Raw genomic sequence first — 26853 nt, 5'->3', positions numbered from 1 at the left:
TCCATGAAAAACTGACTCATTTGTAAAATGCCTCTACTTGGCTCACTCATTTATAACTGAAGGTATGCACCAATCCACTTAGGAAACAAGTCTTGTTATGCATGTAGGATCAACTGTTTTATGAAATAAAATTGGAAGTATAAATGCAGTTAACATTTTGAAGATATGTCAGTTGGAAGGGCTCCTTGAACTCATTTAACCAAGTTTTTCTTTTTTTTTTTCCATTTTTTTGAAATCACACCTGTGTTAAGACATGCACTCTCTTCCTCTATCTGGTAAGCACAAGGTGTGGGAACTTGTGCAATAGATAATTAATCTCTATTGCTATCTATAGTTTCATAGTTAACACTGTCTTAGCAGAAGTGTGAAAACACATTCACACCTTTGAAAATGGATGATTAACTAATCAAATGACAATATGAATGTTAGACAGAATTACAGAAATGACTGCAAGGCAGAGCTATTCATGATTATAATATTCTATTTAATTTTTAAGGGTGGACTGTTCAGTGTAACCTGCACACCTCAAACATTGAAGCAGATTCTCAACTTTTTAATTGCGTGACTCCTCAAATCAGAAGGAAGAAAATTTCAGATTCTCCCTTAATTAAGCATTTTTTAATACAAGAGGTTAAAGAGGCAAGGAGAAGACATAGTTTAAGACCACAGGCAGGGAGGAGCCAAGAAAGGAGAATCACACGTGAGCGAATAGTCAGTTATTTTTTTCCTCTGGGCTTTGTCATTTGCATTTAAAATGCAGACTAATCGGAAGAGGTAATTGAATATTCAGTCTACCACAGCAAGGTCTCTTTTGATAGTCTCGGGTATAAGAATTCCAAATTGGGGTACAGGCCCCTATCGTCATCATTTTGTTAATTTTTTAAGTTTACCCTTTAAGAAATGATAGTCAGAAAACAGAGGTGATTCTGTTAGAGAAATGAAGATAGAAAGACTGGAGCTTTAAAACCAGCATTCCACGTATATTGTTTTAAAAGCCTGTAGAATAAAAATATTTATCGAATATTTATATATAAAGGCTACAGTGTATATTTTTGGCATGTATCAGTTACGGCCTTATAGTGTTGTATTTTATAGACATCTTAACTGCCCTATAATGCCTTGAAGTCTGGCTATATATCTGACTCATCGCCTGGCCCCTAAGTAGCACAGGGCTTTGCACAAAGTAGGTATCAAATAATTGCCTAGTAAATGATGAGGTAAAAGGTGCATTGATTATTTCAAGCAAAAAAAAAAAAAAAAAGCATGATTTTTCTAATAATAAATTAATCACCTGTAATCTTTATATACAGAAAACAAAAATTGATAAATTAGCAATAGTTTATTTATGAGTGGATCACCTGGTTAGTATAAATAGTTAATGTGCTCAACTGTTAATCAAAAGTTTGGAGGTTCGAGTTCACCCAGAGGCCCCTCAGAAGAAAGGCCTGGGGATCTACTTCTGAAAAATCAGCCACTGTAAGCTCTACGGAGCAGAGTTCTACTCTGACACACACGGTGTTACCATGAGTCAGGGCTGACCGGAGGCAGTTGGTTCAGCTTGGAGCACCAAGTGTATATACTGTCAACTGTTCAACCTTGTAGCTAGTATTGCCCTCATTTCTCTACTGAAATCATTCTGGTTAAGGCCTTTGCCATCTTTCTTTGTCTTGATTTTTTGATAACAAGCAACACCACTGAACACTCCTTCCTTTTTAAAATACTGCCTTCTCTTGGTTTTCACGCCATCGTAGTCCCCTGATATTCCATTCTTTTCTTGGGAGATCTCATTCACTCCTGTGGATTCAATTGCTATGCATATATTTTTATGCCTACCAAATTTAAACCTGTAGCTCAAATTTCTCTTCTTACCTTCAGTCTCATACACGCCGGTGAATGTATGTACACACACATACACACGCACCTAGATACCTGGGGCACCAACCACTCTCTGTCCTCTAAGTTGGCTCCTCTCTGTTCCCCTCTCAGTGACTGGGAAGCCATCCATTCAGTTATCAACTAGAAACGTGACTTTTCCCTTTTTTACACTCCCACATCTAATCTTTTACCATACCCTATTTATTCTCTCTCCCAAATATTTCTCAGATCCACCCACTTCTATCCATATTCATGCACTTCCATTCATCCCCACTGCCTTGCCCAGGTCTGGATAACCACTGTCTTATCTCATGTATTGCAACATCCTATCAGCTGGTCGTCTTACCTCCACCCATGCCCCTCTGTTCATTCTCACACTGTATTCTAAATGATTTTTCTAACATAATGGTCTTTGAATTTTTTTGCTCACAAACTCCCTATAGAAATACATTTCAAGTCATTCAAGTCCTTCTCATTGTAATAAGTACTTGGTAGGCACGAATAAATGACTAGAGATGTTGACGAGTCACAAAGAGCAGAAGATTTGGTTCAGGAAAAAAGTTAATGTTATGTTTACAGTATTGAATAATCTTTTGGGAAAAGTAATGAAAATGTTTCTCCACAATCTGAATAAAAATGTAAAACACAAATTTACCTTTGTTATATGTTCTTTTTAGTGAAGCTGTAAAACCTCTTCAAAATAAAACAAGTATTTTCCACTTCCTTCTCCTTGAAATCATTCAAATTATGTAGCTGAAACAAAAGTGAATCAGAGAACTCACCCACCGCTTTCATTACTGAGGAGGATGGAAATGTCCAGGGGGCACATTTTGTTGTAGATTCTTATTTCCCAATGTGCTGTTTACAATCTTGAGTGTCCACGTTCTAAAACAGATAAAGCAGGGAATTTTTCCTTAAGTTGTTGCCTGGATAAAATAAGGTGATGTCCTCATCAATATTTTGGACCAAAATTCTTTCTTGGTTCTCACCAAATCCTCCTGAGAACTGCATTCTTTGATAACATATCAGGGATGAAGGAAACAAAAGCATTGAGAAAATACTGCCATTACTCTTTCATCCTCAATCTGCAATATATCTGAATTCAATATAGTACCATTTCTGATACTATATTCTGCCATTAATATTTTTAAAACAAGGGGAGATCAAAAGTTCTACAATTGGGTTTATTGTGTCTTAATAAGAAAAGTCTTCATCAATTCCAGTATTTTGAATTGTCCCTTTATTTTGTGCCCCTGGCCAACGCTTCAGAGCAAAATTCAGAATGAGTGAATGGTATGCCTCTCCTGCAAAGAGGGAGAAGAGCAATTGTGAGACGGTAAGAGGGAAAGGAAAACCGCATGATGGTTGGGCCACAAGTGTGTGCGCTCTTAAGTAGATCAGCTTTAAGAAAGACTACATAAGAAAGCAGAGGACCTTAACATTAATTAGGTAACACATTGTTCATGCCTGTGACCCCTTGGGCCCCAATGAGTAAGTCTATCCCAGTTTGAAGGCTTTCGTTCTAAAACATATCATCTCATGTCACCTCCCTGCTTAACCTTTAAGTGGCCTCACCTTGCTCTCAAGATCAAGGCCAACCCCATTAATGGTACTTATATGGCTCTCTGCAGGCCTCTGTCTATGTCTGCAATCTCACCTTTTAGCCTGACACTTAAGCATCAGCCAGATTGAATTTGTAGAGATGTAACCACCTGGAGGGCCATAAACTCTGTTTTATTCACTACTATCAACGTCTGTATCAACCCCTAGCATAACACAGATGTTTAATAGTGGGAATAGTTTTTCAATAGACATAGCAGAATTTACACATTCAAATAAATCTTCACCTTCAAAGTGATTACTTTAGCAAACTATCAACTTATTCTACTGTTCAAAACCAGTTAGGAGCTCTTCAACATGAAACATTACACAAACCAGTTATAATGATGCCAGGAATCTGGGATTCTAGGCTTGACTTTGCAACCAATTCATTTTCCGCTGGGCAAGTCATTTAGGATTTACCTACCCTTCTGCATCAAAGTCCACCCATGGACTATGAACAGAGATTCAGAAGCCTCACTTGTACAAGGGTTAAGTCAAAAAGTATTGCTACAAAATCATAGAAACTTTTATTAAACAAATATAACAAAATGTGAAGCTATTGTTTCTCGACATATCCTCCATCTAGGTCTATATACTTCGGAAGGCGGTATTTCCATCTCTCAGACCCTTCCCTGAAGAATTCTGTGCTCTTTGATTTGTTCTTGTTGTTAGGTGCTGTCAAGTTGGTTCCAACTCGTAGCAACCCTCTATAAAACAAACAGAGTGAAATACTGCCAGGGACCGCACCATCCTCACAATTGTTGCTATGCCTGAGCTGATTGTTGCAGCCACTGCGTCAATCCATTTAGCTGATTCCCTTTTTCGCTGACCCTACACTTTACCAAGCATGATATCTTTCTCCAGGGACTGGTCCCTCCTGATAACATGTCCAAAGTACGTGAGATGAAGTCTGGCCATCCTTGCTTCTAATGAGCATTCTGGTTGTACTTTTTCCAAGACAGGTTTGTTTGTTCTTGGCAGTCCATGGTATATTCGGTATTTTTCACCAACACCATAATTCAAAGGCATTAATTCCTTGGTCTTCCTTATTCATTGTCCAGCTTCTACATGTATAGGAGGCGATTAAAAACACCATGGCTTGGGTCAGGTGCACCTTAGTCTTCAAGGTGACACCTTTGCTTTTTAACCCTTTGAAGAGGTCTTTTGCAGCAGATTTGCCTAATGCAATGCATCGTTTGATTTCTTGACTGCTGTTTCCATGGGCATTGGTTGTGGATCCATGAAAAACGAAACTCTCAACAACTTCAATCTTTTCTTCCTTTATCATGATGCTGCCTATTGGTCCAGTTGTGAGGATTTTTGTTTTCTTTATGTTGAGGTGTAATCCATACTGAAGGCTGTGGTTTTTTATCTTAATCAGTAAATGCCTCAAGTCCTCTTGATTTTCAACAAGCCAAGTCGTTAGTGAGTCTTCCTCCAATCCTGATGCCCCAGTCTTCTTCATCTAGTCCAACTTCTCAGATTATTTGCTCAGCATACAGATTGAATAAGTATGGTGAAAAGATACAACCCTGATACACACATTTTTCAACTTTAAACTTCTTGGTCTAAGTACAGATTCCTCACGAATACGATATAAGTGTTCTGGAATTGCCATTCTTCACAATGTTATCCATAATTTGTTATGATCCACACAGTCAAATGTCTTTGCATAGCCAGTAAAACACAGGTAAACATCTTGCTGGAACTCTCTGCTTTCAGCCGTGATCCATCTGACATCAGCAATGATAACTCTTGTTCCACATCCTCTTTTTAATCCAGCTTGAATTTCTGGCAGTTCCCTGATGGTATAGTGTTGCAACTGCTTTTGAAATGATCTTCAGCAAAACTTTACTTGAATGTGATATTAATTACGTTGTTCAATAATTCCTCCATTCTTTTGGATCTCCTTTCTTTGGAATGGGTACAAATATGGATCTCTTCCAGTCAGTTGCCCAGGTAGCTGTCTTTCAAATTTCTTGACATAGACAAGTTAGCATTTCCAGCGCTGCATCTGTTTGTTGAAGCACCTCAAGTAGAATTCTGACAATTCCCAGAGCCTTGTTTTTCACCAATGCCTTCAGTTTGGACTTCTTCAGTACCATCGGTTCCTGATCATCTGCTACCTCCTGATACGGTTGAATGTTGACCAATTCTTCTTGGTACAGTAACTCTGTGTACTCCTTCCATCTTTTCTTGATGCTTCCTGCATCACTGAATATTTTCCTAAATCCTTCAATACAGCAACCCGAGGCTTGAATTTTTTCTTCAGTTCTTTCAGTTTGAGAAATGGCGAGTGTGCTCTTCCTTTTTGGTTTTCTATCTCCAGGTCTTTTTACGTGTCATTATAGTACTTTACTTGGTCTTCTGGAGGTGCCCTTTGAAATTTTCTGTTCAGCTCTTTGGCTTCATCATTTCTTCCTTTCACTTTAGCTACTCAATGTTCAAGAGCAACTTTCAGAGTCTCTTTTGGCATCCACTTTAGCCTTTTGTTTCTTTCTTGTCTTTTTAATGACCTCTTGCTTTCTTCATGTATGATGTCCTTGATGTCATCCCACAACTCATCTGGTCTCCAGTCATTACTCTTGAAATGGTCTTTAAATTCGGGTGGGATATACTCAAGGTCATTCTTTGGCTCTTGTGGACCTGTTCTAATTTTCTTCAACTTCAACTTGCATATGAGCAATTGATGGTCTGTTCCACAGTCAGTCCCTGGCCTTGTTTTGACTGATGATATTGAGCTTTTCCACCGTCTCTTTCCACAGATTTAGTCAATTTGATTCTATTCACTTCCATTTCCTTCCATTTACAATGGGTCAAAACAGCAGTTTTGGCATCCTTGAGGGACTCAAATCATGTTCTTTTAAATGTTCTTCGAGCTTTGGGAACAAAAGTTCTGAAGGTGCAAGATCAGGGGTGTAGGGTGGATGGGGTAAGGTTTCCCAGTGGAATTCTCAAAAGACATTCCAGGCTACCCTCAAAGAATGAGCAGGTGCATTGTCATGATGGAAAGAAATTCCTTGGCACAACTTTCCTGGCCTTTTTCTCACCAGTGCAGTTTTAGATTTTTTCTTAAACCTTCTTCACAATAAGCCCCTGTGATTGTCCTGCGTCCTTCAAGAAAATCTATCAGTATTACCCCTTGGGAATCCAAAAAACCGTCCCCATAACCTTCTTAGTGGTCTTCCCTCTTCTGGTTCATCTTTGAGGTCTTCCTAACCTTTCTTAAAACGCTTGATCCATCTAAAAAGTGTTGTTCTATGTGGGGCAGCATTCCCATAAACATGTTGCAAAGCTTCAGTCATTTGGGAAGATGTCCACTTGTGTTTTGTTAAAAATTTGGTATTAGCCCTGACCTCAAAATCATTTTTTTCCATGGCAAAAAAGTTTTTTTTTTTTTAAGCACCCTAACGAGACTAAGACAAATATATTACTGAGAGAACTTGTCTGAAGCCATCCACTGATTGCAGAGATGTGTTCAAACATGTTTTGTTTATAATAAACCCATGCCTCTATGAACTGGAACCCTAGTAGCGGTACTTTTCAACTTACCTTCATAAACCAGGATACTTAGTGGGCAACATAGTTCTCCATTTGTAAACTAATCAGGTATCTTATTTCTGTTTCCTTTTAAAGAAAAATTTTTTAGTCAATTGAATTTGAGCCATTTACTATTTTATCAAACGGATTTAAAATATTGATAAAAGTTAATTTGTTTTTTCCTAGTGTTTAGTCATTCTGGTAAAAATTTTGATGTTGGAAAAATTCAAGCTTTTAGATTACTATGAATTTCAGAAAACTAGGTCTCATTTTTTTAATTTAAAACTAGTAGCTATTAATGTCAATGGGAAAGTTGATGCAATTATCTATGGAAAACAACACCTTGGAATTTTCTGATGATTTTCATCAATACATCACATTAGCGTGTTTCTGTATTTTTTAAAACCCACACATGTTCAATAAATGATAAAAATCAGATTTTAAAACATGCAAAGAAGACAATTAAGAATTAAAAAGTACATAAATCTGCTAAAAAGAAGGCAAATAACAGATGTACCAGGGACCTGGAAGGAGTTAATTTATGAAAGTCAAACAATTAAAATACTGCAAGCTTCCTGGCAGCTATGAGAGGAAATTCAGTGGGCAGCCTAGATCCCACTATAAAAGAATACCTACAGACTTGTTCTTTCCCTTTTTCTTTCTCCATCAAGTCAGAGACAAAATTTAACACAAGTATCATGCAAATCCCCACATACTTTATATCTTTGGGGTCACTGCCACAGCATATATTTATAGAACTTCAGTTTAGCTGGGAGATTGTGTTGCAGAAGACATTATGTATTGTCATTGCCTTCAACACAAAGAAATGAATACGAGGAAGTTTATCTTCTTCTTAATCAGCACATTAAACTCAGACGATCCAATCATTAACAGTTATCCGTGTGTAAACTCAGACGATCCAATCATTAACAGTTATCCGTGTGTAAACTCAGACGATCCAATCATTAACAGTTATCCGTGTGTAAAACATTCATTAGAAGAAAGAACTAAAATAAAGAACATTTTTAAAAGTGACCTGCAGCAACATGGCTTTTAACCTTTACAATGTATTAAGTCTGAGTGGTCGGTACAGGTTCAGAAAGGCAGTAGTTCCTTAAAGGAAGAGGAAAACAGAGCCCTAAAATGTTTCTGAGGTTTATTGTTTTCTGCCCAGGATACTTCTTCATGATCACGCATTCCTTCTTTAGAGACCCAACTCAGTGACGCGTGTATAAAGTACCACAGAAGTTCTAGCCCATTGCCCTCGAGTTGATTCTGACCCATCGTGGAGGTTCTAGAAGGTACCCTTAATAAGCATTTTATGTCATTCCTCGTGTAATCTGAGCACTGAGAACTGGCAAATCTCTGAAGTTTCATCTTTATTCAGGTGAAGATCATAAAAGGAAACAGATCCTCATTTTACTTTATTTTTTTTACATCTTTCACCACTGCGGAGAATTAAAAATTTTATTTTCATTATTATTAAAAATAATTTATCTTATTTACTATAAAATTTATGTTTTATTGTAAATAAAATTTATTTTTATTAATAATATTTATTATAAAATATCATATTTTTTATAGTTACGTTGTATTTTCTATTTACAGTATTCTATAATAAATATTTTATAATAAATACACACGGGCATAATTGTGTTTACTTACTAATTGGTAGTGGACAATTTCACATGGGTTTCACATCTTTAATGTGGTGAAATTGTGTACTACAGATTTGTAAGGAAGCACAAGTAAGTCCATGCGTTCCTTGCTTACTGGGTAATCCGCTCCGAGGTGCTGGGAAGTAGGGCAGGGTAGGGGAGTAGGAACCGTGATGGATGCCACAGAGGGCCTGAAGATGAGGCCTGGAGAAAGTCTTCAGGCTCGGAACGCATTCGTGGAAGCAACAACTGGAATGGCTTTCTACTTACCGCATCTTTCCACAACAAACCTCCTCTTAGTGAACATGGTTCTGCTTTGTTTAGTAGAAAATGTGCATCCTCCGAGGTATGAAATCTCTCCCCGGTCCCCTCCAATAGCCTTTCTAGAACATCAGAGAGTATCTGACTGGACTCTTAGGTGTTCTAACATTCCTTTTGGGCCCACTCTAAGGAGCAATTCATTTTACTTGACCAGTGACTATGATTATTTATGGTCATTTCTCATTTCCTGAGAGAGTACGCCTACAGGTGCCTAAGATACTTACAGGATTCAGAAATTACTGAAGTACTGACACAGAACATCTAACAATTATCGGCCAATGGTGCCATACCGTGCACTGGCTAGTCTTTTCATAATTATTTCCTTACTTAACATTCACACCAATACTGCAAGTTGAACATCATTGAAGGATACTGTCCCTCTGTTGTTTTTGCAGTAGCATCCCAAAATAGTTTTATTCCCGTTGAAATGGAAGACAATACCTCCATACCTTTTAAAACTGAGAAGATGGGCTACTCTTAGACCAAGAGATCAAGGAATCAAAATTAGAAAAGCATTTCAGCACTAGAGATTAATGCTTATCCGGCCGTATACCGGTAATTATTTGAAATAAAAATTATGAGGAATTTTGTCTAATAGAGATAACATTGAGCGCCACATATAAATGAGAGATACCATAACCTGAGAATAAGGAATCTTTCCCTAAATCTATTTATTTGGCCCAAAACCAGAAAACTGAACCAGTTGCACTCAAGTCAATTCTGACTCATAGCGACCCTATAGGACAGAGCAAAACTGCCCCATAGGATTTCCAAGGCTATAATCTTTACAGACGCAGACTGCCACATCTTTCTCCCACAGAGCATCTGGTGGATTTGAACCACTGGCCTTTTGGTTAGCAGCCGATCGCTTAACCACTGTGCCACCAGGGCCCCTACATATTTGGCCCAAGTAAAGTTAAAACTTTTAATTTCAAACTTGACCTAATGGCTTAGCTATCATCTCTTATATTGTGTTCATCAGAAGTGGACAGTTTTTTTTTTGTTTGCTTTTAGTCTATTTAGCTTCACACAAACAGTATATACTACCCATTTATACTTAAAATCAACCTAAAAAGTAAAAATAATCTACAAATTCAAGAAGGGGTATTTTACCCTGAAAGTAAACAGGACGTGCAATTTTTCAAGGCTAACAATTTCTATAATTGGCACACTATATACTTCAAGTAAAATTAATAAAGAGTTGGGTTATCCACCTCTTCTGGAAATCCAGCTTATTTTGCCCTCTGAAAGGTAAACTGAAGAGGCTGTCATTAACAATATTTCACATGTGGGTTGTGATTAAACTTCTAAAAATTTATTTTCCTGCCCAAATATTTTTCCTTCTTTTATGACTTTGGAGTATGATAATAAATACTTTGAAGCAGAAGTATGGCAGATGATGTCATACTTTTTGCTCCTGAGTCAAACAATGAATGGAAAAATGAGTTGAAGAATAGTTGAATAAACCAAGGCCAGTGGAAAGGTGTTGATGGGCAGGCACTGGGAAAACAATAAACCAGGAGCCACCCTCCAGACTCTAGTCACAGCAGTTGGATGGCTAGATGTTTGGGCCAGTCATCTAGTGATTGTAGCCAGTTTCAAAATTCAGGAATCAGTGAGCCAAAGTAGAACAAGCAATGTGGCTGTGCTATTCTGGTAGAAAGTAGAGGCAAGGGAGGCCGGTGAGCAGAGCTAAAGAAGCTCGTCTAAATCTCAACAAGCAAATGTGTAAGCCAGAGAGAAAGCTGGAGAATGGTCAGCAAAGCCTGAGATGGGGGTCAGCTACACAGACGTCTTGAACATAAGAGCGAATCAAGAAGACAAGCTATTGGTAGTGAATGGAAGGAGTGGAAACACTCCCTGGTAGGGCCTTTGGTCAGATACTAATAAAGTAAAAGGAATTGTGTGGATTATCAGGGAAATGCTCTCCTTAGGAGAGTTAGAAGGGGTGCTTAAAAAGAAAGAAAAAGAAAAAGTTACACACCCCAAATTTGTGTTAATGTCTAGCTGTGGACTACTTTATGCCACAGGGCCTCAGTTTCTTCATCTGTAAAATGAGACAGTTTAAGTACTCTCCAGGTGAATTCATCTGAATTCAGAAACCACTCTAGGTAGTTTAAACCGAAAGAGATTTAACACATGGAGTTAGATGCTTTAAAAATTGTTGGAAGGACAGAAAGCTTCAGGAATGACTCCCCAGGACAACACACCAGAAGTGGTCTGCCAAGGCAGCTGTCATTTCTTCCCTGATCAGGGAGTTGAAGGATCTAAAAGGCTACTGGCCTCAACTACTGGCCCCTGTCACACTGACTCAACCACAACCGATACAAACAAGGGGAATGGCCCAGGCTCTGCCTCTCAATAACCATGAAACTAGGGATGGTTCCCTGTGACCTCTGCTATCATCACTGTGGAAAACCAAAATGCTTTCGTGACTGTGCTTGCCTGCATGGACAGCAGAAGAAGTGTATCTCTAACATTCTCTCTCTTCCACCTTCCAAATACCACATGGGTGAATCGGCTTGGTGGAAGCTGGGACTCACGCAGAACGTGAGCTGTAAGGAAGTCTGTAAAGCTTTCTAACCTTTAGCATGCAGTGAGGTATACTATCAGGGATCGGAAGGGAGTTGAGTAAGCCACCCTCTACATCTGCCTCATTAAGGTTCCCTTCCACACCTAATATCTATGATTCTATAACTAGCCTAATGGAAGGATTTAAACCCTGATTCTGCATTAATGGAGTATATAGTACTGCAGTTAACCAAACATCCCAGTTTGTAAAGAGTTATCACATATCCCGTACATGAGTCAAACCTCTTAAAAATAATTAAATTAACTTTAAATTAAACACAAATATATACCAAGCAGTTACTCTGGCCATGCATTGTATGAATCATCAGATATACAAAATTAAGATATGATCCCTGTAGGACCAAACCACATACTTTAGTGATGGAGGAAGTTCTGAACAAAATTAAAAAAAAGCATTAATGTAAAAGAGACATAAACACAGTATATGGAAGCATCATTAATATACTCTGAGATAGTGAGGGAAGGCTGCACAGAGGAGGGACATGTGAATGCAGAAAATAGACTTTCCCAGGCATAAAGGCACAGAGTATGAAGTGTTCCAGAAATCTCCACGTGGGTGGAGTATGAGATATATCAGGGACGGAGTGATGAGGCTTTCTGGGTTGCAGGATTGATGAGGGGAGATAGGGATAAGAAACTGGAGCCAGTAGGTAAAGTCTGGTCCCAAGATCAAAAGCTTAGCATCACCTGGGAACTCGTTGAATTGCAAATTCTTGAACCCTGCCTCAGTCTTGCCAGAATCAGAAACTAGTGATGGGGTAGTGGTGGGGAGGTGCCATCAATCTGTGTTTTAACAAGTCTCCCACTTGATTCTACCACATGATGAAATTTGAGAACCACTCCTGCAGGGCAAAGGAGTCCCTGGATGGCACAAAAGGTTAAGCCATCAGTTACTAACCCAAAGGTTAGTGGTGGTTTGAAACCACTCAGAGGACCTTCGAAGAAAAGCCTGCCAACCTACTTCTGAAAGATCACAGTCAGTGAAAACCCTGTGGAGCATGGGTCTGCTCTGAAACACATGGGGTTGCCATGAGGAAGAATCAACTCCATGGCAACTGGTTTGGTGTTTTTTTGGTTTAGATGCAGGAAAAAGTGAGATCATAAAGAAGAGTTAAGCAGGGGATTGACAAGATCTTACTTTCTTCTTATGACGAAAACTGGCCAAAGTATGGAGGATGGAGAAGCCTCACAGCTGAAGACCATGGCTATTGCAAAATATAAGAAAGAGGCTGAAAGCCAAGTATGTTTAATGAGAAATGTGAATCAGAATTGGGTATGGTGGTTAAGAAGATGCTTTGGGGTCAGGCAGCAAATTGGAGTCTGGTCCAATTAGGGAAGACCAAATAATCCTCTTCTCTATTCCACATTTTTAAATGTTGGAAGTACCACTGTCCATTGTAAAAGTTCCTCATACTTTACATTTTAACATTTTCCTATTTTTCTTACATAATTGGACACAAAAGGATGCATAAATTCAATAACAAGAGTGCAAGAGGCCCCGGGGAGCCTGTAGTCCTGCCAAGCATATTGTTGTGTGTCTTGGAGTTGATTCCAACTCTCATCGACCCTATAGGACAGAGCAGAGCTGCCCCATAGGGTTTCCTAGGCTATAATCTTTACGGGAGCAGATCACTAGGTCTTTTCTCCCATGGAGCTGCTGGGTAGGTTCCAACTACTTCTGTTAGCAACCAAGCACTTAACCATCGTACTAGCTGAGTTCCTTACCTAAATCTTTGTGTCTTTATAATAAATCCTGGGAATCTATCATACCGGAAGGAGGAAGGCCAAACAGACAAGGACTTAAATCCCAGCTCTGCCATTTATTAGCAGAATCATTGTGCCTTGTTAAGTGCTGGGCTGTTAACCAAAGGGTCGGAAGTTTGAACCTACCAGCTCTGCAGGAGAAAAGCCCTGGCAATCTGCTCCCATAACGATTACTGCCTTGGAAACCGTATGGGGCAGTTCTACTCTGTCCTACAGGGTCGCTATGATGATTAAGAGCACAATGGTTAAGAGCTACAGCTGCTAATCAAAAGTTTGGCAGTTCGAATCCACTAGGTGCTCCTTGGAAACTCTATGGGGCAGTCACTATGAGTTGGAATCAACTCGACCGCAATGGGTTTGGTTTACATATACAGTCATTTATTTATGGAACAATTATTTACTGAGTGCTTGGTATGTGCTGGTGTCATTGGGTGCCGTCGAATTTGTTCAGACTCATAGCAACCCTATGTACCACAGAAGGAAACACTGCCCAGCTCTGCGCCATCCTCACAATCATTGTTATGCTTGAGCCCACCGTTGCAGCCACTGTGTCAATCCATCTTGTTGAGGGTCTTCCTTTTTTTTTACTGACCCTCTACTTTACCCAGCATGTTGTCCTTCTCCAGGAACTGATCCCTTCCTATAACATGTCCAAAGTATGTGAGATGTAGTCTCGCCATCCTTGCCTCCAAGGAGCACTCTGGTTGTACTTCTTCCAAGACAGATTTGCTTATTCTTTTGGCAGTCCATGATATATTCAATATTCTTCACCAACACCACAACTGAAAGGCACACAATTCTTCTTTGGTCTTCCTTATTCATCATCCAGCTTGGTCTGTGCTAGGTACTCAATAAATAATTTCTGTGCGCTGAGGCTACAATGGTGATTAAAAACGGACATCGTCTTTTACCTCATGAAGCTTATCATGTAGAAAGAGGCAGTTAATAGTCAATGAATTCCATAAAATTATGTTTCCATCTTTTGGCTACCGTGAATAGTGCTACAATGAACATTGGTATATAAGTCTCTGTTTGAGCGTCTGCTTTCAAGTCTTTTGGATATATACCTAGGAGTGGAGCTGCTGGGTCATATGGTAGTTCTATTTTTACTTATTTAAGGAACCACCACACTGTTTTCCACAATGGCTATACCATTTTGCATTCCCACCAGCAATGGGTAAGTCTTCCAATTTCCCCACATCCTCACCGACATTTGTTGTTTTCTGCTTTTTTTCATCTTTCCATGTGTTTGGTGGCCATTTGAATGTCCTCTTTGGGGAATACCTACTCAATTTTTTTTTACCCATTTTATGATCGGGTATTTGTCTTTTTGTTGCTAAGCTGTCAAAGTTTTATAAGGCAGTCCCCAGGTTACTAACATTCGACTTACATACAACCCGTACTTATGAACCAACCCCCGTAAAGCCTATTATATGAAAAATTCGAGGTACATACAATGGTTCCTAATAATGAACGGATGCTACCTTGTGCCATGCATCAAAACATTGTTATTATTACTTTATTATTATGTTAAAGATGTTTTAGTGTACCTGGAAACGTTTTTTAATGTTTTTTACATGTAGAAATGTATACTATATTCTATATACTAAGACAAACATTTGACTAACTGATGTTAGATATGAACTGTACCTAACTGTTCCAACTTACTTACAAATTTGACTTAAAGACAGACTTAGGAACGAAACTCATTTGTTACCCAAAGACTGCCTGTATATATTTTGGTCATTATGTTCTCGTCAGATATATGGTTTCCAAAGATATTTCTCCCAGTTGTTAGCTTCTCTTTTCACTTTTCTGATAAAGTCTTTGATGAACAAAAGGTTTTACTTTTTACGAGGTTTCATTTATTTCTTTTGTCCTTTCCTGTTTGTGGTTTACTTATTATATTAGACAATCCCTTGTTAAAAGCTAGGACTGACAGCATTCCCCCTGCTTTTTCTCCTAAGAATTCTGCGGTTTTAGTTTGCCTATTTAGGTCCTTAGTCCCTTTTGAATTTGTTTTTGTGTATGGTGTGATTCATGGATCCTGTTTCATTTTTCTGCATGTGGAGATCCAATTTTCCCAGCACCATTTATTGAAGAGAGTCTTTTTTCTCCATTGGATAACACCCTTGTCAAAAATCAGTTGACCGTAGATGTGTGGATTTATTTCTGGACTCTTAATCCTATTCTATTGGTCTATGTGTCTACTGTTATAACAGTACCAGGCTGTTTTGATTACTGTAGCTGTATAATATGATTTAAAATCAGGAAGTCTGAGTCCTCCTCCTTTGTTCTTCTCTTTCAGCATTGCTTTAGCTGTTCACAGCCTCTTGCCATTCCATATAAAGTTGAGAATTGGTTTTTCTATTTCTGGAAAGAAGGCCATTGGAATTTTTATTGGGATCACATTGAACTATAGATCGCTTGCAATAGTATTGACATCTTAACAATATTAAGTCTTCCAATCCACGAACATAGACCATCTTTGCTATTTATTTTAGTCTTCTTTAATCTCTTTCAGCAGTTTTATAGTTTTCATGGTATAAGTCCTTCATTTCCCTGGTTAGATTTATTCCTGGGTATTTTATTCTCTTAGATGCTATTTTAAATGGAAGTGCTTCTCTAATCTCCCCTTTAGATTTCTCATTGCTGGTATATAGAAACCCAACTGATTTTTGTTTGTTGACCTTGTACTTTGCTAAATTCCTCTATTAGCTCTAGCAGTTTTCTTTTGGACTCTTTGGGATTTTCTATATATAGGAACATATCATCTGCAAAATAAAGATAATTTTACTTCTTCTTTTCCAATCTGGATACCTTTTATTTCTTTTCCTTGTCTCATGGCTCTGGTTAGGAGTTCTAGTGCAATGTTGAATAGAAGTGTTGAGAACTGGCACCCTTGTTCCTGATTTCAAGGGCAACGCACTCAGTCTTTCTTCATTAAGTATAACGTTGGCTATTGGCTTTTCATATATGCCGTAAATCATATTGAGGAGTTTCTCTTTTATTTCAGTCTTCTTTAGGGTAATACTATGCCTTTTTCTGTCAATTTAGGAAATATATTTAAAATGACTGTCTATTGTTGACAATTTATCAACAGTAATTGGCATGGTAGTTCCACTTCTAGGAATTATCATTCAGAAGCAAACAGAGTTAGAGATAGAAATTTATTTTTAGAATATTTGTCTCATTATTAATTTTAAAAGAAAAACACGCAACCACCTAAATATTCAACAGTAGGTGGACAGTGAGACAAATTGTGGTTTCTAGACACAGCCCCAATGAAGTCTATGTTTTCTAAGCTTCTAATAAATAATACAAATGAATAAAGGGAAGTATTTGTAGATATATTCACTGTAGGAATCATACATGATTGTGATTTAACCAAAATCAGGTGAATAATTACTTCCCCTCCAATATTTCCTTTCAAGTAAACAAAAATCAGTGTTTTTATAAATTCATTCAACAGACATTTATTGAGTGCCTTCTATGTCTCAGGCACTGGTAGGGTTGCTGGGTGAGCTGGTCTGGCCCTTTGGGTCCTTTGTGTCTATAGCTTACTAGCAGCTATGTGATGAGCTAAGTTCCATGAGTATGGACCCAGATCCAGAGATGATAGTGTATGACTGATATGGTAGCGTAATAAATGGTTCTTCAAGGTAAGACCCTGGGATGAGTATTGGGAGCTAGAGTTTTGAACTAAGGGATTTCCAGCCAGGTAGGACAAAAGCAAAGAATAACAAATCACAACAGACAGAGAACAGGCAAATGGTGGTATGGGGCAACCCTGGAACAGAAGGCTATTTCCTATGCCTGGGTTTTAAATATTCCCGTTGACATGTTGCACAGTTGGATAGTCAGGAAGAGGGAGACGGATACTTAGAGAGCAGCAGAGAAGCTAGGGATGTGAACTCCGGATCAGATTGCCATGTGCTCCCATCAATATCTGTTGCTTCTATAATCTTATCCTATGGGTAATGGATAGAATCATTGGAGGTCTTGCATCAATAGGACAATGTCTTTGAGTAGTAAGGGATAGGAGCCAACTTAAACCAGCCCAAACAAAACAGGGGAAACAAAGAACCAGTGGTCTTTTAGCATGGATTGCATGCTAGTGAATTATCTTGAAATAAGATCCTAGGACACCAAAGCGAGGGACAAGGGGCAGTGAAAAAGAGAAAGAATAATACATGGACACATTATTGCATTTCCCACTTTACAGGTGAGTGGTACTTGATGCCATGAGACAATTGGAAGTGTCTTATAAAATGTTTCAGAATTGTCCATTGACTTCCATTTTCTATTGATCAAGGTGGCCCCACAGGCATTAATTTCTCTGCATTTCTAGGTTGTATATGTGTGACTGCTGATAGGGCACCTATGGGTGTTTCATGCAGTAATGTCAGAGAAGCAAGTGAGAGGTATAAGGCACAGGGCTGAAACAAGGTACTGTCAGGCTGTACCTACTTGAAGTTGGTTAAAGCCTGAAAAGAACTAGCGGCCACATACAAGAGTAGGGGCTGAGAGGATTTGGAGTGGTGCATAAGACATGTCCTATGTATAAGTCTGTGGTGGCTTAAAGAACAACAAAGACACAGGGCAGGAAGAAAGCTGAACCTCAGAACTGCATCTAGAGGTGCAAACTCCATCTGCCTGTGTAAGTCATGTCTTTGATGGCAATTCTGACACCTGTGAACTACGGGATGGGTTGACATCCTGGGGCTGTTGTTTCTGGCCACAGGCACACTCGTGCTCTTTGCCATCCTCCACATGCTGGGACTCCTCTGGTGGTGTCAACCGATCTCGCTCGGACAAGCTTCAGTGGCCCACTTTAGGTCAGTATTCACTCTTGGACCAAAAATCTGGTTAAAGAGAGGTGTCATCCAAGGACATAAGGACAGTGGAAGAAACCATATAATAGGGGAGAAACAGTTTCCCAAAGAAGAACACGATGCTAAGCAGACAATGCCAAAAATGTGTCTCATGTCCTAAGTGAGAGATACCCACTGCTGTCAAGCTGATTCTGACTCACAGAGACCCCACAGGATTTCCTAAACTATAAATTTCTACAGAAGCAGACTGCCACATCTTTCTCCCCCAGAGCCACTGGTGGTTTTGAATTGCCAGCCTTCTGGTTAGCAGTCAATCACTTTAACCACTGTGCCACCTGGGCTCCTAAGTGAGAGGGTGTTTGACCAGAAAGCATCTTCTTAAAGCATGTGGAGCCTGGAAGTATCTGTAGCAAAAGATTAAAAAAGACACAAGAGAACCTAAGTTCAGGCAGTAGTTGGTGACAGGGAGAAGGATAGAAGTGATGTTAAAGAGGATAAACAATGGGTCCTTTGACCTGTATTAATTTCACATGGTGGCCTCACATTCCTTCATTAGCATTAACTTACACAACAAACATTTACAGCGTCAGATGCCAAGTCTTAGGAAAGGCTCTGGTGCTACAATGGTGCTTAAGATGCAGTTTCTACCCTTAAAGAGCAGAGAATCATTTTACTTTCACCCATGCCTAGAAATCTCTAGCTCCATGACAGACAGTCTAGTCAACTGAGACTCCATTTGTCATTCTTCTGGCAAACAGCTACATAGTCTTTAAACCCACCTCAAATTTAAGTATTTATAGGCAGTCTTCTGGAGGTTGAATTAATTTCTCCTGCCTCTAGGCTGCCATATAATTTTGTATCATGTTGGATTGTAATTATTTGTTCTTCTGTTTGTCTCTCTCCCTCTAGACTGTGAGACCCTTTAGGCCAGCAGCCTTGACTTATTTGTTTCCCCAGGGCTCAGCACAGTGCATGGCGTATAGAAGGTTCTTTGATTTTGGGAGGCATGGATGCTGAATTTGGACATGTGTCTCCTATCCGATTAAGAGTGCAGAGACATCTTGTGTGAATCACTTTTCTGTGACTTTATTTCCTCTAAATGAGCAAAAGGTCCCTGAGATATTTCCAATGCAACTGACCATCTAACTAGAATGTTACTGATATTTCAAAAGCCATGTACAACCAAAAGTACTGCTGTCTTTTGTTTGTCAGCTTCTATGTCAAATTCTACAAAGGATCAGAGCATCTGCACAAGACCAATATAATCAAAAAAATCAAACCCGTTGCTGTCGAGTCACTTCCGACTCATAGTGATGCTATAGGACACAGTACAACTGCTCCTCAGAGTTTCCAAGGAGCGGTTAGTGAATTTCGAACTGCCGACCTTTTGGTTAGCAGGGGATCCCTTAACCACTGCACCACCAGGGCTCCAAGACCAAGATAAAAGTAATAAAATCATGTCATAGAATTACGATTATTTTTATTGTTATTTTATGTTTTAGGAATAAGAGTTTCTGACCCCAGAGAAAATTGTGGTTTGCCTCAAAGGAGGCCACTCAGAAAACAATACCCAGTGAAAACAAAAGAAAAATAGAAACCCTTCTACAGAGGTGAGAGGTGATTTTTTCACACCTTTTGTTCTCACCTGATAAGTGATAGGGAACACTGTTAAATCTCCTTTGTTCATTTGAAGAGTTTTTCACATAATGCTGATTTAAACATATTGTTACCTAGATTTTAGTCCTAAAAGCAGAGTACTCCTGAACTACTAGATTAAAAAAAAAAAACTGAATATACTGTAATAATAGTTCAAAAGAACAGCTTTCTAAGAGTGAAAATAGAAGATACAAAGATTAACCATAAGTAGCAATAGCTATAATTTATGAAAAACTCTATGCCAGGCCTCTGTCTCTGTGTTTGATACAGGTTATCTTTAATTCCCAAAACAATCATGCAGGAAAGGTATTGTATTTTTAGAGATGAGGAAACTGAGGCTCAGGAGGATAAATGATGTCGCATTGGGAGTAGGAGAGCAGATGTGTCATGTTGGGCAAAAGAAGCCAAGATATGAAAGTACACACTGTATGATTATATTTATATAACGTATAAATATAATTTATATAATGTATGATTACACTGGAAACCCTGGTGGCATAGTGGCTAAGCACTACAGCTGCTAACCAAAGGGTTGGCAGTTCAAATCCACCAGGCGCTCCTTGGAAACTCTATGGGGTAGTTCGATTCTGTTCTAAAGCGTTGCTATAAGTCGGAATCGACTCGACAGCACTGGGTTTTTGGTTTTGGTATGATTACACATATGATGTTCAAAAACAGGCAAAAAGAGTGGTTACTTTTTGGGGTGGGGTTTGGCCAGGAGGGGGCATGAGTGAACTTTACGGGTAACTAGAAATGTCCTGTATCTTGACCCAGGTAGAACGCAGAAGTTCAGAGAGATATATATATATATATACATGTGTATATACATACGTATACATACACACATATATATGTATATACAGGTTGTTGTTGTTAAGTGCCATTCAGTTGGTTCTGACTCACAGCAACCCTACAGGACAGAGCAGAACTGCACCATAGGGTTTCCAAGGAGCGGCTGGTGGATCTGAACTGCCGACCATTTGATTAGCAGCCGAGCTCTTAACCACTATGCCACCAGGGCTCCCATATTAAAAAAAAAAAAAATACGTAAGTATATATACTACATATTATGCATATACCATATACATAATACATATGCGTGTGTATATATATGTATATATATATATGAATATATATATATGAATCTGGTTCACCTGCACAAAAAAATTGTACCCGTTACTGTGTCTGTTATACCTCAATAAAAAATTAAAAAGTAAACGTTGGGGAGAAGGAATTAGAATTTAGGCCTGTTTAGTTCCCAAGACCCCATCTTTCTACTGCACGTTCTTTCTGCAATCAGTTTCAAGTTTTTACGTTAAACATAGAATCTTATTCATTCTGCTGGGGTAGTGCACAGAAAAATCTCCACAGATGATGTAATAAACTATTGCAAGTAGGTTAATAGAGCAGAAATTGCAGAGTACAAGGATGGTGATGATAAGAGGATGTGCAGTAAGCTAGGACTAGTTCACAAAGAGATATGTGAACCTTGTTAAAAGGAAGGATTTAGATTTGACTTAAATAGGGAACCGCTGGAAGATTCTATGTAAAAAATTCTGTGATCATACTTGCCGTTGTGGTTACATGGATTAAGAAGAATGGGTGGGAAGAGGAAAAACGTAGAAACAGAAAGCCAGTTAAGAGGCTATTGTAGGAAGGACGGCACACAATACAGAGGAGGTTAGCACAATTGGACTAAACCAAAAGCAAATAAGTTTCCTGAATAAACTGAATGCTTCGAAGGCCAGCGTAGCAGGGGCAGGGGTCTGGGGACCATGGTTTCAGGGGACATCTAAGTCAACTGGAATAATAAAATCTATTAACAAAACATTCTGCATTCTACTTTGAAGAGTGGCATCTGGGCTCTTAAATGCTAGCAAGCAGCCATCTCAGATGCATCAATTGGTCTCAACCCATCCGGGTCAAAGACGAATGAAGAACACCAAGGACACAAGGTGATTAGGAGCCCAAGAGACAGAAAGGGCCACGTGAACCAGCGACTACATCATCCTGAGTCCAGAAGAACTAGATGACGCCCAGCTACAACCGATGACTACCCTGACAGGGAACACAACAGAGAACCCCTGAGGAAGCAGGAGAGCAGTGGGATGCAGACCAGACTTAATGGCCTGACTGAGACTGGAAGGACCCCGGTGGTCATGGCCCCCAGACCTTCTGTTGCCCCAGGACAGGAACCATTCCCAAAGCCAACTCTTCAGACATGGATTGGACTGGACAATGGGTTGGAGAGGGATGCTGGTGAGGAGTGAGCTTCTTGGATCAGGTGGACACTTGAGACTATGTTGGCATCTCCTGCCAGGAGGGGAGATGAGGGTGGAGGGGGTTAGAAGCTGGCGGAATGGACAGGAAAAGAGAGAGTGGAGGGAGAGAGCAGGCTGTCTCATTAGGTGGAGAGTAATTGGGAGTGTGTAGCAAGGTGTTTATGGGTTTTGGTGTGAGAGACTGACTTGATTTGTAAACTTGCACTTAAAGCACAATAAAAATTATTTAAAAAAAAATAGAGGCTATTGTAATCATTTAAGTGAAAGTGGATAGACCTTGGACTACAAGTTGTTACACTGTAGTTGGCAGGTGAAATAAAGATATGTTACGAAAGTAGGTCTGAGTGGATATTGTAATTAATGGCATGTGGGGAATGAGGGACAGACAGGAGGATAGGTGGACTGATCCAGATTGAAGCAGGCCCTATTCAAATATCAGAAAAACAGGACAAAACATATTGCTCTGGGGAGAGGATAATGCTAGGTCAGTTGCCAGGACTAGCCAAGTGAGTTGGGATTCAGAGAAGGGTTCCAGTCCTAGTAAAGGTTTTGAGTGCTACCCTGGATCAAAGTCCGTTTACATGGAGAAGACACAGGCCATGAGGGCTGTGAGCTATGTTATGCAGCTCAGAAAGCAGGCAGGGCCTCCAGGAGCCCTAGAGTCTTCTAGCCAAAAACTCATTCCAAACTCCATCCACTGGTAGGAATGGGTCTTCTACTATTCGTCCAGAATTGATTCTCATTGGCTCAAGGACAGAGCAGAGCAGAACTACAGGTGGAAAGTCTTTAATTCTGATGCTAGGCAAAGTTGGAAGCAAGCAGGGACTCAATTTCAAAAAACAATTACCTGGATATTAGCATCTAGTAAAAAAGAATGCTAGATCTAGTCAAAATTGAAGTGATAAACAAGATATTCGTTTCTACTTACATATTCCCAGGATATTGTTGTTGTTGTTTTAAGTGCTGTTGAGTTGGTTCCAACTCGGAGAGACCCTATGTACAACAGAATGAGATACCATCTGGTCGTGTGCCATCCTCACAATCATTGCTATGTTTGAGCCCATTGTTGCAGCCACTGTGCCAATCCATCTCATTGAGGGTCTTCCTCTCTTCGCTGACCCTCTGCTTTACCAAGTGTGATGTCCTTCTCCAGGGACTGGTACCTACTAGTTACATGTCCAAAGTACATGAGACAAAGTCTCTCCATCCTCGCTTCTACGGAGCATTCTGGCTGTACTTCTTTCAAGATAGATTTGTTCATTCTTCTGGCAGTCCACGGTATATTCAATATTCTTGGCCAACATCGTAAATCAAATGCATAATTCAAATGCATGTTTCCTCAGTCTTCCTTATTTACTGTCCAGCTTTCACATACGTATACAATATTAAAGAATATGTGATATTAAGAAATATACATATGTATGAGTGTATATACATGTATATATACACATATACGTACAATCATAGATATATGTTTAAATGTCCAGTCTACTAAATACCTCACTTCTCTTTGCCTTCACAGACTCTTGTGATTCAAACAGTGTCATCGTTCCCTGTGTTTACTGCACCAGCCTCCTAACTTGTTTCTCTGTCCCAGTATTTGCCCCCATCAATAAGGATCAAGGGCACGTCATCTGAGTTGAGGTCTAAATGGGCCCATTGTTAGGATTTTCTTATTTGTCTGTGAGCATTTACCAAGGAAAGGAAACCCCTGGGGAATCCTTCTTGGCTGCTTGTCTTATTCTCCTCAGTCCAATTATAAAGTATGGATTCTTCCTTCACAATTACTCTTACACCCATCTTTTCTTTTTACATTTCTATACTTCCTAGTTCAGCTCCTTATCAGATTCTGCCTGAATTACTGCAATAACTTTCTCACTCCTCTGCTTACCTCTTGGCTCTCTACTGGTCAGCTAAATGCCATTTTTTTTTTTTTTTTTACTTTTTAACCTTCAGCAGCTTTTGAGTGCTTGTAGCAACATATTCAAACACTCTCAACCTAATGTTTAAGGCTTTGGGAATCTGGCCTCTTCTAACATTTTCAGTCCCACTATTTTTATCCCAGCTTCCTGAATCCTCAAACTCGTTGAAGTCGCCTTAAGACATTTCTTCTGTTTTCTACCGCCAATCTATTATCTGTGATTTAACTTTCTTTTTAAGGTGTCCTGGTGGTACAGTGGTTAAGCGCTCAGCTGTTAAGGTCAGCCAAGCCACCAGCATCTCCACAGATGTGGCAGTTTGCTCCCCGAAAGATTACAGCCTTAGAAACCCTATGGGGTCGTTCTCTGTTCTATAGTCACTATGAGTCCGAATCAACTACAATGAATTTGGTTTATTTTGTTTTGTTTAACTTTCTTTTTATGATTTATCTTCCCCAGTTATATTACAAGACAGTTTCCTGCAAACTATCTAGTTTTATACGAGAATGGAGAATGATATACTAGTTTTTTTTTTTTTTTTTTAACCAGGCATTGAGGAGACCTGGTGGCATAGTGGTTAAGAGCACGGCTGCTAAGCAAAAGGTCAGCAGTTCAAATCCATCAGCTGCTCCTTGGAAACCCTATGAGGCAGTTCTACTCTGCCTTATAGGGTCACTATGAGTGAGAATCAACTTGACAGCAACAGGTACCAGGCATTGAATTAGGTCCCCGGATGGCACAAACGGTTTATGATTGTCTATCAAGCAAAATTGGTTCCAACCCACCCAGTGGCGCTACAGAAGAAAGGCCCGGTGGCCTGCTTCCCTAAAGACTGCAGCCAAGAAAATCCTATGAAGCTCAGTTCTACCCTGTAACACATGGGGTTGCCAGGAGTTGGAATCGACTTGAAGGCAATGGGTCTGGTTTACCAGTCATCGAGGTGTTACTTTCGCTGGTGTCTCCTTTAGTGTGATATGCCCAGTAGTCCATTTTGTGGGGTATAGAAACCCATGATTTTATAGATATTCTTGCTTAAGATAAAGCTAAAGTGAGTTGATTTAAATTTAAAAAAATTAGTTGATAATGGTTATGGCAAAAATTGCTTTAGTGGTCCTCAAACAACTGAAATAGAGATGTGTATCACATTTATTCCTCACAACAACCTTGTAAGTTAGTAACTAAAGTCCAGAAAAACCTTGGAACTCATTCATATCATAAAGCTAACAGGCTGTTATGCAGGATTCACCTTCAGGTACTCAGATCTCAACTGAAGCTCTCCACAACTTCTCCCTTTACCATGATGCCCTTCTGGATAAACAAAGATTTGGTTTAAATTCTTGAGTGCGGGAACCTGACTTGTGTTTTTATAAAACTCATTACCTCAAAAAGATTTTCTTTCTGAATTAAATCCTTTACCTCCAGAAAAAAAACAAAAAGGGCTCCAGAGTGAATTTGGGGTATTCCTTATAAAAATATACAAGGAAAAGGACCCGCTTTCCTGCCTGAGTGCAACATTAATTCCTTACCTTGGCACCTCAAACTGCAGCCGTAATAAGGGCCGTTATGCCCAAATAGGCCCTTAAACGGAAGACCTGCTGAGCAGAGACACACTTTCCCAGCCCTGCTCAACTGTGGCAGCTTTTGCTGCCAACTGACCAGGCGGAAGCAGCAGCAGGGGAGGAGGCACCGCAGGTAGGCGTGGAGGGGATCATTCTGAAAGCTTTAAATCCCTTGCAGGGAAGAAGCAGCTGCTCCTTGTTTTTCCAAACATCTGTCCCATCTGTCCCTGACTGCACTTCACCCTTTGGAGGCCCCAGCTAGTTAAACATGGGCTTGACAAGGTAGACCTTCTGAAGGCTGGTTGGTGAATGAGAATGGGTATCGTGTCACCCAGAACGTTTCTGCCACGAAGAGGGCAGTGGGGAAGGATTTAAGGAGGATGTAGTGACCACTCAGAATGGGATGTACGCCCTGAGTATATTATTTCACCAAATAGAGGTACCCCTAGCATCCTCATTTTTCTTTTAACCTGCAGGGAGGCCCAGGCTGTTGCTTAGGGGGTAAATTACGAAACTGCATACAGGTCTATGGTAGAAGGTGCTGTGCACATCTCGCGCGTGTGGCTCGGGCCTGATCCCCTGCCAACACTGTGCTCCCCGAGAATAGGGACAAACCTTTTCAGTCAATTATTTTCCCCCAGCACGCAGGACCGAGCCTGGCCCCTGGCAGGCGTGAAATAAGACATTTATGAATGAGTGAACGTTAACAAGGAATAATCAATGAAAGGAATCGGGCGATTCTCCGAAAGCGGGCATGGGAGGTCTCGGACTCTGACCTAATCGCCGAAGGCAGCGCAGTCCCCAAGGCCCGCAGCTCCGGCTCCGGCCACCGCAGACCAGGGTCAGCCACCACGTGCTCGCGCTCCGCCCGAACCCGGGCTGCGCGCGCTGAGACGGCCCCGCCCCCAGGGCGCGCGCAGCCACGCCCCCTTCCCAGGGTCCTTCCCTACAGAAGTCGGCTCCACCGCGGAGGGCGCCAGGGCGAGGGGCGGGGCCAGCAGCGCGCAGGCGCAGTGGCGGCGGAAGTAGGAACTAGAGGAGGAAAAGGGCTTGGCCCGGCTTCGCGGAGGGCGCTGTGCTCCTCCTCCTCTTCCTCGTCACGCGGGAAGCTCCCCGCGGCCGCACGTGCAGTGGAGCCGAAGCTCCGCCCCCCCGCCCCCTGCCCCTGAGCCGCCGCCGGGCTGCCTCCTTGTCTGCCCGCCGAGATGGCGCTCGACCCCGCAGGTACGGGGACAGGGAGCGGGCGTCAC

The 26853-nt window shown here is 40.3% G+C and overlaps 1 protein-coding gene and 1 long non-coding RNA gene across 4 annotated transcripts in view; one reads left to right on the top strand and one right to left on the bottom strand.

The window, feature by feature from the left end:
- Window positions 1–26541, bottom strand: part of LOC126068443 (uncharacterized) — a 35792-nt gene extending 9251 nt beyond the window's left edge. Inside the window, exons 1-2 of the long non-coding RNA XR_007515684.1 lie at window positions 26380–26541; window positions 2662–2760 (exon numbers count right to left, since the gene is read on the bottom strand). This is a non-coding gene — a long non-coding RNA (uncharacterized LOC126068443). The remainder of the gene's footprint in view (window positions 1–2661; window positions 2761–26379) is intronic.
- Window positions 26542–26630: 89 nt separating this feature from the next.
- Window positions 26631–26853, top strand: part of CMC1 (C-X9-C motif containing 1) — an 81295-nt gene continuing 81072 nt past the window's right edge. For all 3 annotated transcript variants that reach the window (XM_049870962.1, XM_049870960.1, XM_049870961.1), the window contains exon 1: window positions 26631–26827. In XM_049870962.1, the coding sequence (XP_049726919.1) occupies window positions 26809–26827 (19 nt within the window). In that variant the 5' untranslated portion in view covers window positions 26631–26808. The remainder of the gene's footprint in view (window positions 26828–26853) is intronic.

Source organism: Elephas maximus, chromosome 27 (assembly GCF_024166365.1).
Source record: "Elephas maximus indicus isolate mEleMax1 chromosome 27, mEleMax1 primary haplotype, whole genome shotgun sequence".
In the NCBI taxonomy this organism is placed as follows: Eukaryota; Metazoa; Chordata; class Mammalia; order Proboscidea; family Elephantidae; genus Elephas; species Elephas maximus.
The sequence above is the reverse complement of the archived record's forward strand: the minus strand, read 5'-3'. Positions and strand labels throughout refer to the sequence as shown.